This window comes from Elgaria multicarinata, chromosome 4 (assembly GCF_023053635.1).
Source record: "Elgaria multicarinata webbii isolate HBS135686 ecotype San Diego chromosome 4, rElgMul1.1.pri, whole genome shotgun sequence".
NCBI classification, from domain to species: Eukaryota; Metazoa; Chordata; class Lepidosauria; order Squamata; family Anguidae; genus Elgaria; species Elgaria multicarinata.
Window position 1 is genome coordinate 1,534,851 of NC_086174.1, and position 12,299 is coordinate 1,547,149.

The window sequence follows — 12,299 nt, forward strand, 5'->3', positions numbered from 1 at the left end:
CCTCCAACCATGTGCAAGACAGACATAAATCCTGATGACGTGTGAAGGGGTCGTGGAGGAACCCACGGTGACCATGGGCAGGTGTTTCCTATGGCAATATTCTTTCACTAATAATGATCTGTACAGTCAGTTTGCTTTGTCACAGCGAGTCCTGGCCAGAGCCTGTTGGTCCAAATGCTTTGCAGAATACAAGCCACCGACGATGCCCTTGGTTAGGAGAGGGTGTGTGTGGGGGGGGGGAGTGGGGAGAGGACTCCTTCCTGACAGAAAGCACCCATGAAGACCAAGGCACCCTCTCAGGGAGGGCCGAACTCTAGAGAGGGACCCAACGGTTGCCTTCCCTCTTAGGGGGAAAGCCCAGGAGCAAGGAATGCCTCTCGCCCACATCTGCCCCCCAAGTACACTACGTTAGAAAGGACGAAGGATCCCACCTCCATCTTTCACTCAACCGGCTAAAAATTAGCTTCTCAAAAATGACCAAGATCACGGATAGAGCGAGACAGACAGATAAGCACGGAAGCCCAAGCTGTCTCCGCTCTGAAAAGGGCTCTTCCCTGGCCTGCCTTCCAAAGCAAGGTTGTAGGCCGAGAACCGTGAAAGATCAGAAGTGGGCCGCTGCACCGCCATTGGACTCCTACCACCCTAGAACCTCGTACATCTAAGTGGGCACGATCCATGGCCATTGCTAAGTGAGATTAGTACTGAGAACCCCTTCCAATCATGTGCACCCCACGCCTAACCCTTTGCTACATGGGTAAAGCCAAGCCCTGGACCTACACTGGAGAGTCTGCGTTTCCTAGCGGAAAGCCTGCTGCAGCTGACGGACCAGTTCAAGATCAATAGGGGATGGAGGAGTGGGTGGGGGTGTTTGAGTAGGGAGTCTGGGAAGAAGAGCACCCAAGTGGTCACCACAGAACGACATCCAAGGCTCATTTTCAAACCAAAATGGCACTTTGAAAGGAAAGACACACACACACACACGCAAACACACACCACTGTGACCGACACACACACCGCTTAACTACAACAATGGGTTGATCCACGGCTCCATGAGGGGCCCTGGCCCAGCACCCCCACTTCTGAAACTGACATGAGGGACAGCTAAAGGTCCTTGAGAAACTTGCACCACCCAAAGGATTTCGGAATGATTCCAAAACGAACACAGCTTAAGTGTATCATCATACAAACTGGAGGCCACCTGGGATCTACGCCTGCCAGCTCTCGACAAGCGTTTTTGATGCTTATGTCCGGTTCTGATCCACCTTACGCTCATCTGCCAGTGGGAAGGTGCCTGCTCCCGCACCATGCAAAGGATTTCTGGTCAGCCCAGTCTTTTATCTGCCGGGGAGTTGCGGAGCAGCTGTAAAAGCTGACTACATTAAGCCACTTTTTGAACCAAACTCTGCCACTAGAGTCTCAGTCTTGCAAGAAACTTTCTGCAGTTTCTTTCTCAGATACCACCAACCACACACCTCTAAGGGCGCAATCCTAGGCCTGTTGAGACAAGAAAAAAGTCCGGCAACTCCCAGCATGCCCCAGCCTGCCAGACCCTTTTCCTGTCTAAACAGGCCTAGGATTGCAGGCGGAAGAACTGTGTGGAGGTGGGTCTTAAAAGGCCCGAAGCTGCTGTGAATTCACAAGGTCACAGACAGATCAAGGCAGGTAAACAAAGTTTTTGTTCTCAGAACATAAAACGGAAGAGTCATCCGTTCAAATGGTGAAAGAATATGCAAGACTGACCACATAGTTTAAGAATCTGTTAGGACTGTCCTAGCTGCTTATGTATTTCTGGAAAGGAATGTCCCTTTCATTCACTGAGGTAACCTAGAAAGCAAGAGGAGGCTGGATTGAGGGAGAACCTCAAATCGTCTTTTGCAAACACTCCGTGAAGGTGGAGAGCAAGTGGCAGAATACACAATACCTTCATTTTAAAAATACTCGAGATGAACACAAAAAAAGGTGCTCCTAGAACCACGGGGGCAGGGGGGCGGGAATGGTGCATTTGATTCCCATTGAAAATTTGCAATAAACTTTTAAGTGGTAATAAAATTAAGACAAAACCAGCACAAAAATCAAATCCATTTTCCTGGCTTTCATTTCTGAAGATGCTACAGTTACTCCTTTCGTTTGGACAACACTTAAAAATGTTTTGTTTAAGACACTTGACTTTTTCTCAACATGAGGCAAGTCACTTAAGGCACCAAATTCGTTATTGAGAAGCCCTGATCTGTAGGAAAGTAGAACTAAGTTTCTTTTGAGATTGAGAAAGAGAGACAGAAGCAAATCTGCCTGGGTTAATGCCAAAGCCTTATCAACTGGAAACCGCTTTGGACACGCGTAACGGAGCACGAGTATTTCCCAGGAATGTAGATGCTTCCAGGCGGTCTGAAGGCATGAATTACCATCCTTATGTCTGCGTTAGGCGTGCATGTGAGGGCGATGCCTGCCAAAGACCACCGGCTTCTGTGAAAAGCCTCGGCTTTCGGGACAGAGGGTTCTGGAGCCACAGCAGCCCCGCGACACTGATCCCACGGCTGTCAATTTGAGGAGCCCCGTTTCCAAAACAAAAGCTGTCCTTCCCAAGAAAGAGCCAGAGGACCAAGTGTTCCCACAATGATTCATTCATCAAACACAAAAGACGGACCCTCCCTCCGGATCAGTTCCCACCTCCGGGAGGGCCCAGCAGAACCCTGCCCCTTAATGTCTCTGATGCAATTTAGAATTGATTACTGTATTGCATTCCAATGGTTACAGAAGTCAAGTATACAAGCATGCCTCAATTCCTCTGTACACCCAACTTTTTTTTTCCTGTGCAAAGTCATTTAATTAAAAAAAAGTGAAAAACTCTCCTCGCCCCTACTTCAGGTTCACTTTTACAGCCATGAAACCTTATAAACCAAACCAAAAAAAACCCCCCAGAAAGAAGAAGCAAAAGTCAGAATCATTTCATTTCGTCATCCGTGCTCAGAAACTAGACCTTTTTCCTGCTGCTTTCAGAAAAGTGCATCACTAACCATCAGAATCAGTTCTTCCTTTGCTCAAGAACGCACCTGAAGTAGCATTTGCGGTCAAATGTGAGAATTAAAAAAGGTGATCTATGTACGGGGTGAGAGGGGGGGGGGGGGAAACACCCAGTTCCCAGATTTTACAGTGCTTATACCTTGCTTGTCAACATAATGATTCAAGTTTACAAAAGAAAAGTTAAATAGTAATTTCACAATTCCATTTTTTCTCTCTCTCTAAAGCAGCCTTCCTCAACCTGGGGCACTCCAGATGTGTTGGACTACAACTCCCAGAATGCCCCAGCCAGCTCTGCTGGCTGGGGCATTCTGGGAGATGCAGTCCAACACATCTGGAGCGCCCCAGGTTGAGGAAGGCTGCTCTAAAGGGTGGAATGTGTCATCCACAAGAGGAGGGTGCCAAGTAGGAGCACCACCTGCCCTCGCTTCTAACAAACGAAAGACGTTGTTGCCCCTGCCGTTAATTCCATATCAAGATCCATCTTTTGCTGTGCTCCGTTTCTTCCAGGTGCAGCCTTTCCAAGCGGGTTGGGTTTAGGCTGCACTCTTCATACAAGCACAGAGACAAATAATAATAATAAAAACAAAAATAATAATAAAAAAAATCTTCACCGAATAAAGCTACCAAAGGAAGAGGAAAAAATAACCAGCGCTCAATCTTCGCCATCACCACGCGGCTGAAATGGAATTAAGGCTTGCTGAACACGGCTCCAATTGGGGGATGGACACGAACGAGCCACACGCTGAGATTAGAGGCATCTACTAAAACGGGGCGTGGGAATCAAAATCACTTCGCGTTTGGGGTGGGTTTTTTTTTTTTACACAACAGAAAATGGAATTGATTCCTCCACAGGGAAGCAGCGCAGCTCTGAAAGGGGGCATGCACGCACGGATCAAGCCCGACAAGCAACTCTTGGGGAAGTGTTCCCCGCCCCCACGCGATCGTCGCGGAGAGGGCACGCGTGAGAGTCCGGCCATTTGCCACGACTCCGTCCTGTGGAGGAGGCACCGCTGCCTGGTTCTCCAGGGAAGTGGGGAGAACAGTCGCGGTTAAACCATCAGCGCCTTCGAACGGTGGATCCTTTTCTTCCTTCCTTCCAGAAGCCTCTTGAGCATGACTGAACCCACGACTGCAGATGCGGAGAAGTCCGCTGCCGTTTCCTCCTTCCGTTGCCAGGGGTCGCTTTGCAGGCTCCATTTCCAGTGTAACGCGTGGCTCTTCCGTGGCAGTCCTGTAAGCTCCAGAGCCACTGGTGTCCGAGGGCACTGCCCATGCCCGGCCTGGAGGTTTCCTTGGGCACGTTGCTGGCCTGGCGCATGCTTGGGGCCGTGACGTCCTCGCCGTGTGACTTAAACCGCCTGCACATCGGTGGGAGAGTTGGCATGATGGCAGTGGGGGGAGGAGGCAGGGGAAGAATGGGCCGCCCAGCTGCCAGGCCCCACGTGTCCTCTGCCCCATAACTGCCCCGAAGTGGGTCAAATCTAGTTCCATGGTGATGGCTGAAGTATATTTACACAGGCGACCGGATTTACAGTGCCTCTGCAGACCGTAGGCTGACTTTCTCCTCTGCCGACGTCTTCTCCACGTCTAGTCAATCGGAGCTGGGCTTTCGGAGCAGAAAGGTGCGGATGTTGAAGTGTTTGCTCAGTTGGCTCACCTGGAAACGGGGGGGGGGGGGCAGGGGGGGTGAGAAGAGAGCAAATGCAGAGGAGGGGGGAATGTGAAAACCAGGCCGGGGAGGAGAGATTGCTCCAGGGCTGCCCCTTGACTGCATCTCTTCCGATACGCACCCCCCACCCGCTCCCCCTCCCACATCAAAGTCTTCCGTGAGCCCTTTTGCTTCATCTTGTCAACATCCCTCTTTCCTGACTCCCAGGTCTCAACATTCCTGATTTCCCACTCGCTCAACTCCTGGGAGGAAGTGTGTGTGTGTGTGTGTGTGTGTGTGTGTGTGTGTGTGTGTGTAGGAGCAAGTGCCTGTCTGAAGAAATAGCATCCCATGGACTCACTTGTTCAGTGCAAAGAAGATGGGCAAATTCAGTAACATTTCTAGGATATACAATGAACACATCTGGGTTGTTGCTACCACCTGCAGGCACTATGAAGTCCAGAGGGCAGCACACATATATGTATGTTTATATTCTATGACCGGGGCAGGGGTGAAAGGATCTCGGTGTGCCTTTGTCAGGGGCTACTTTTATCAGGACGCAGCCAGGGCTGTTGGTGGCCATATCTGAATCTAGGCCTGGAGGGGGTGGGCAGAGGGTGAAGCTGGAGCCCAAAGGGCGCTAGGAAGGGCTCTGAGCACCAAGAAAGGGTGTAAGGCCCAGCTCCTGGCAGGGGTACCGGGCCAATCTTGATTCCCTCCTATGTCCGAGGAGGGGTCTGGCCACACACATGGGCCCAGATAGCATCTAGAGAGACTGAAAGAACTGGGCATGTTTAGCCTGGAGAAGAGAAGATTGAGGGGAGACATGAGAGCACTCTTCAAATACTTGAAAGGTTGTCACACAGAGGAGGGCCAGGATCTCTTCTCCATCCTCCCAGAGTGCAGGACACGGAATAACGGGCTCAAGTTAAAGGAAGCCAGATTCCGGCTGGACATCATTTTAACAGCATTTAATAACATTAAGTTTGTTTTAATGGACCCCAGAATTGTTGTTTTAAATGGATACTGTTGTTGTTTTTATACTGTTTTTATGTTTTTTTAAAATTTTGTATACTTTTAATGTTTACTATTTTTAATTGTTGTAAACCGCCCAGAGAGCTTCGGCTGGGGGGCGGTATATAAATGTAATAAAATAAATAAATAAATAAATCAGGAAAAACTCCCTGACTGTTAGAGCAGTACGACAATGGAACCAATGACCTAGGGAGGTTGTGGGCTCTCCCACCCTAGAGGCATTCAAGAGGCAGCTGGACAACCCTCTGTCAGAGAGGCCGGCCTCTCCAGCCACTGAATTCTAGCCCACCGCACCACTCAAAGGGGGGGGGAGGGCGGAGGAAGACGCCGCCTGGCAGGGAGCCGCGCACCAGGGCCTCCGCTCCGGCATGACTTACCACGCTGACTCCGTAATGGATGTGCGCCAGGGTAATGAAGCTGGTGACCAAGTAGAGGAGGAAGGTCTCGTGCTCCGGCAGCACGTTCGATATCACCACCAGGATGACCACGGCCAGGGGCAGGAGAAGCCAGTTGAGAGGCTGACACCGGGTGCTGCTCATCTGGCAGACGATCAGCTGGCACTGGGAGCAAGGCAGGGAGGGAGGAGGTTAAGGAAGGGAGGGAGGGTCGGGGCGGGTGGGGGAGAGACGCAGGTTCACCCGGCAGCCCCCTCCCCCTCCCCGGGCAATCCCCTGCCTCCAGCAGCAGCCCCAATCCAATGGGCGGGTTTTTCCCCTGCAGCTACACTGAGGGGCACCACGCGAGGAGCCGGACCGGAACACTGCCCTGACCTGGCGCCCCTCCGGATGTTTTGCACTCCAACGGCCGCCAGCCCCAGCCAACATGGCCAATGGTCAGGGATGCTGGGACCTGTAGTCCAAAAGAACCGGAGGGCAATGGGTCTGAGGGGAGCTGCTCTAGGGTTTTTGTCTGAATTCTGCTTGAAAATGGCAACTATGGACCAATATAAACAACCCCTGCTCAGGATGACTGCCTCTGAATATGGAGGTTCAACTTGGGCTCTGGTGGCTAATAAAGCCACTGTCAGAACTTCTGCTGCCCCAAGGGTCTGTCCCTGCCTGTTTGCTGCTGTTTAAGAAGAGGGATTTAAGCTAGCAGTTCGCGAGGTTTGCCATGTTTTGAGGTGACCTGAGGAGAATTTACCTGGGTGTTGGTTATTTTTCAACCTGCTGAATTAGGCCTATCGTTCGCTCTCTCTCAACGTTTCATATTGGTTAAACCGTGCGATGGCAAGAGCAGGTTTTTGCTCGTTACGAGTTGCAGTCGGGCAGTGCTGGCATCCGTCCCGAGGTTTTAGGGTCGAAGCTAAAGCGTCTTGCTTGGGTTCAGAGGGGTTCAGCTCCACCAACACTCAAGCAAACGGTTTGAAGTGCTGGTTGAGACCTAAGAAGACCCCTGCAGCTTGGGACCAGGCTGCTTGGAAAGCTGAATCCTCCTATAGGAAGCTGCTTCTTGGGATCCTCCGGAGAGGCCTTTCTCGCTGTCCCGCCACCAACAGGAATTGCCACCAGCAGGAATCCGACAGGGCCTTCTCAGTGGTTGCTCCCAGGCTCTGGAACTCTCTGCCAAGGGAGGCAAGCCTGGCGCCATCTTTATCGTCCTTCTGCCAGCAGGCAAGGACGTTTTTATTCAGGCAGGCTTTTGGCTGCTGTTTTGTTTGCTGAACTTGGTTTTAAAGAGTGGGTGCTGTTTATTTCTCTTTTTTTTTACTGCACGAATTCTGTATTTTATTACTGCTAGCTGCCTTGAATGCTGTTTTTTAGTGGAAAGGTTGGATATAAACAGGCTAAACATGCCCAGTTCTTTCACTCTCTTCATAGGGCTCTGGAAACAAAGCCCGATGAAGAGAGACTGAAAGAACTGGGCACGTTTAGCCTGGAGAAGAGAAGATTGAGGGGAGACATGAGAGCACTCTTCAAATACTTGAAAGGTTGTCACACAGAGGAGGGCCAGGATCTCTTCTCGATCCTCCCAGAGTGCAGGACACGGAATAACGGGCTCAAGTTAAAGGAAGCCAGATTCCAGCTGGACATTAGGAAAAACTTCCTGACTGTTAGAGCAGTACGACAATGGAACCAGTTCCCTAGGGAGGTTGTGGGCTCTCCCTCACTAGAGGCATTCAAGAGGCAGCTGGACAAGCATCTGTCGGGGATGCTTTAGGGTGGATTCTTGCATGGAGCAGGGGGTTGGACTCGATGGTCTTAGAGGCCCCTTCCAACTCTACTATTCTATGATTCTATAAATTTAAAAACAAGCACACGTTGCTCCGTTATCCAAAGCATCTCTGCAACCCCCCCTTTTGCTCCGCCTTGGGTGTGTGCAACTGGTTTCTTATCCTGCTCTTTCTCCAAGAAATCTGGGGCATCCCATTTTGGAGCAAAGCGAAGGAGGATCTTACGGAGATGTTGGCGAAGGCTGTCCCAACCATGAAGTAGAAGAGGCGAGGGTGGGCCTCCAAGATGTCCGAGGGCGACTGGAAGATCCAGGTGGTGCACAAGACGAAAAGCAGCACCGGCGAGAGGAACGGCAGCATCACCTCGTAGAAAGAGTGGTGCTTCAGGGTTTTGTTTGCGTAGGCTCTGAAAGGCAGGAGGCAGCAGGGACAGAGAGAGAGAGAGAGAGAGAGAGAGAGAGAGAGAGAGGCTTGGTGAACGAGGTATGGTCACTGAGCACCAGCAAGAGGCAGCAATGCTGGAGGGAGCTGGAGGGAGCTGGGAGCATCGTCAGCCTAGCTCTAAACAAGGCAAGTCCTTCTAGTTGGGCCCGCTGGCAAGGCTACAGCGTGGGCAGAAAAGGGAAGGTTTGCCTCGGCCCAAGCGCTGGCCCGGCCCCGTTGCTTCCCAAATGGGTCAGAGAAGTGGGGACCCCACCGCGGCCCCTTTTGATGTCCTGAAAAGGAAAGGAAGCGGAGATGCTTGCCCGTGTGGCCCCAGACCCACGCTGCTTTCTCAAGACTCTGCCCACCCGAGTGACGCGCCTGGCACGGGCTCCCAACAGCACCACGCCTGCCTGAACGGAAAGCACTGATGCCCGGGTTTGGAGAACACTTACTTGTAATAATTCAGCAGGCTCATGGGGATGGTCACAGTGAGGGCACAACCTAAGGGAGAAGAGGGTCAGTTGACTATTGGGCTGAAAGCGCCGCGTGCCTTTGGGCCAAGGCAGCGAAAGGCTCCGCAAAGCCCTGCCCTGCAGCCCTTCTTCAGGTTACAGCGGCCAAGAAGTTAAGCACATAAGGACCTAAGAAGGGCCCTGAGGCTGGATCAGAGCAAGGGTCCATCTAGCCCAGAACTCTGTTCACCAGTGGCCCACCAGCCGTCGACCAGGGACCAACAAAGCAGGACACGGTACAACAGCACCCTCCCACCCATGTTCCCCAGCAACTGGTGCACACAGCCTCACTGCCTCGAATTCTGGAGGCAGCACACAACCATCAGGGCTAGTAGCCACTGACAGCCTCCTCCTCCAGGAATTTATCCAACCCCCTTTGAAAGCCATCCAAATGGGTGGCCATCACCACATCTTGTGGTAGTGAGTTCCATAGTTTAACTATGTGCTGTGTGAAGAAGTCCTTCCTTTTATTTGTTCTGAATCTCCCACCCATCAGCTTCATGGGAGATGACCCCCATTGGGTTCTAGTATTTTGAGAGAGGGAGAAAAAATGTCTACCTATCCACATTCTCCACACCATGCAGAATTTTGTACACCTCTATCATGTCTCCTCTCAGCCTCCTTTTTTCCAAGCTAAACAATCCCAGCTGTTGTAACCTTCCCTCGTAGGGGAGATGCTCCAGCCCCTGGATCATTTTAGTTGCCCTTTTCTGCACTTTTTCCTGCTCTATAATATCCTTTTTTAGGTGTGGTGACCAGAACTGTACACAGTATTCTCAGTGTGGTCGCACCATAGATTTGTATAAGGCCAGTAGGATCCTGGCCGTTTTATTCTCAATTCCTTTTCTTATAATGCGTAATGGCAGTCTCTCTCTCTCTCTCTGTGTGTGTTTGTGTGTAAGAGACAAGAGCGTGTTCAGAGGAGGGCAACCAGGATGATCAGGGGTCTGGAAACAAAGCCCTATGAAGAGAGACTGAAAGAACTGGGCACGTTGAGCCTGGAGAAGAGAAGATGGAGGGGAGACATGATAGCACTCTTCAAATACTTAAAAGGTTGTCGCACGGAGGAGGGCCGGGATCTCTTCTCGATCCTCCCAGAGCGCAGGACACGGAATAATGGGCTCAAGTTAAAGGAAGCCAGATTCCGGCTGGGCATCAGGAAAAACATCCTGACTGTTTGAGCAATATGACAATGGAACCAGTTATCAAGGGAGGTCGTGGGCTCTCCCACACTAGAGGCCTTCAAGAGGCAGCTGGACAAGCATCCGTCGGGGATGCTTTAGGGTGGATTCCTGCATTCAGCAGAGGGTTGGACTCGATGGCCTTATAGGCCCCTTCCAACTCTGCTATTCTATGATTCTAGGTAGACCTGCACATTCCTACATTTCACACCTTGTATCCAAGATGCACAAATCATTAACAGTGTAGATGTAGGGAAACATCTTGGCTCCGTGGCGGAGCGCCTGCATCGCATGCTGAACGCCCCAGGTGCAATTGCCCATCAGTCAGAAGGACCAGGGAGCAAATGATGGGAAAGGAACCTCCTCCCTCTGTCAAGCTGTGGCTGCCAGTCAGAGCAGACCATTCTGGGCTGGAAGGCCAAATAGTCTGAGCTGGCACAAGGCAGCCTCCCAAATGGTTTCCTCCGTGGAGGCAACCTGACGAACGTCTGTATGCGTCTGCCTATCAGGACAAGCCACACCGAAGTGAGCTGGTGTGGATATAACCTCAGTGAACTCCTCTATCAACTACAAGGGATGCCAGATGCCACCTGCGCTGTGGGCCGCAGCTATAAAAGGCAGCCTAGAACGGGGATGTTTTGCCAGCAAAAGGCTGCAGTGCCAGAAAATACGGCCCTGCCTGAATGTCTCCTTTCCCCACAATTACTTGCTGAAACACTCCACCCCACCACGGTCTCTTCCTTGCACAGCCCCACACAGGAACTGCTAGTGCAATTTCAGTATTTGGAAGCACACAAGAGTTCCCAGTTGGGAATCATCACTTCTGTCAATCTCATCACGTATCTGAAGGCAGACTTCTCCAACTTCATGCCTGCTAGATGTGTTGGGAATGTGAATTTGTACAAAAATTATGGGAAATGGTGTTTAATGAGATAAAAGAAATTTTAGGAATGGAGATTGAAGAGACACCTATAGTGGCATTGTTTTCATTATATGGAGAATTGAATTGTAATAAAAGGAATCGATAACGAATTTGTTAACAGCAGCAAGATTAATGATATCTAGGAACTGGAAGGTTCAAGGGGATTATCATATAGAAGGTTGGTATAAAGAAATATGGGATACTGCTATTAATGATAAATTAACATGTAATATAAAAGTTAGACGAGGAATGATAAAAATGAATGATTTTGAGGGAATATGGAAACAGTTTCTAGACTTTGTATTATTAAAGGGGAGAGGGAAAACACCTCCAGAGGAAGCAATGAGATTTTGGAAACATGAATAAGATCCCTTGGTTGGGGGGAGCACTTTTATGTTAAGTATGATTATGTTAAAGAGAATTAAGTTAGAATATATGTTTATCAAATGTTTACTTTATATTATTGTGTATTATATAGTATTGTTTTATATCGTATTGATGTATTGTTTGGATGTATTAATTATAATTTTTTTTAAAAAAGATGTATTGGGACTACAACTCCCATAATTCCACCAGGCACCAGGATAGAGAAGGGTGCCTTAAGACAATGCTAGGCAGTCATTTTACTAATACTGCAGCACTCCATCTATTTGTTCCCAACCACATGACTGAAATCACAGAATCATAGAATAGCAGAGTTGGAAAGGGCCTACAAGGCCATCGAGTCCAACCCCCTGCTCAATGCAGGAATCCACCCTAAAGCATCCCTGACAGAGGGTTGTCCAGCTGCCTCTTGAAGGCCTCTAGTGTGGGAGACACTAGAGGCCACGTGGCTTGTGACAATCTGGTCACAAGCCACGTGGCTCCGGTGTGGGCCTCTCTGATCGTAAGCAGGGCTATCCCAGAGCAAGCAGTTTCCCAATTGTGCCCCAGTTTCTGCATCGCGAAGAAACTCGTGTGTGTGGAGCACCCAGGGAGCTTTGGCTATCGGGCAATATAAAAATGAAAAGAATAAATGGGTGGCACTAAAACACAAATCGCAAAACGTTCTTGGGGCACGGCGTAGCGATGAGGCGGGGGAGAGGCTTCAACGGCAAGTGCCTTACCGATAATCATGACAACGAACAGGTCTCTATAAAAGAAGTTGAACAGGAAAGGTTTGTACCAGGCTTCCACTCCCACGATGGAGGTCACGATGTACACAACTGAAATGGTCTGAGAAGGAAGCAGAGGGAGAATCGCAGAGCTTTATTGGCTGCAAAGACCCACCCCACAACAACAACAACAACAACAACAACATAATAATAATAATAATAATTTATTACCTGCCTCTCCCTCTGGATCGAGGCGGGGAACAACACCAAACACAATATAATACCCT

The 12,299-nt window shown here is 50.1% G+C and overlaps 2 protein-coding genes across 3 annotated transcripts in view; one reads left to right on the forward strand and one right to left on the reverse strand.

Moving 5' to 3' along the window:
• Positions 1-12,299, forward strand: part of CLU (clusterin) — a 445,162-nt gene that overhangs the window by 211,178 nt on the left and 221,685 nt on the right. The gene's annotated exons all lie outside the window — the stretch shown is intronic.
• SELENOI (selenoprotein I) overlaps positions 3,393-12,299 on the reverse strand; it is a 61,920-nt gene continuing 53,013 nt past the window's right edge. Inside the window, exons 6-10 of one of the 2 annotated variants that reach the window (XM_063123703.1) lie at positions 12,025-12,133; positions 8,756-8,804; positions 8,103-8,283; positions 6,082-6,264; positions 3,393-4,678 (exon numbers count right to left, since the gene is read on the reverse strand). In XM_063123703.1, coding sequence (XP_062979773.1) covers positions 4,550-4,678; positions 6,082-6,264; positions 8,103-8,283; positions 8,756-8,804; positions 12,025-12,133 — 651 coding nt within the window. In that variant the 3' untranslated portion in view covers positions 3,393-4,549. The remainder of the gene's footprint in view (positions 4,679-6,081; positions 6,265-8,102; positions 8,284-8,755; positions 8,805-12,024; positions 12,134-12,299) is intronic. The other variant, XM_063123704.1, reaches the window with a different exon arrangement.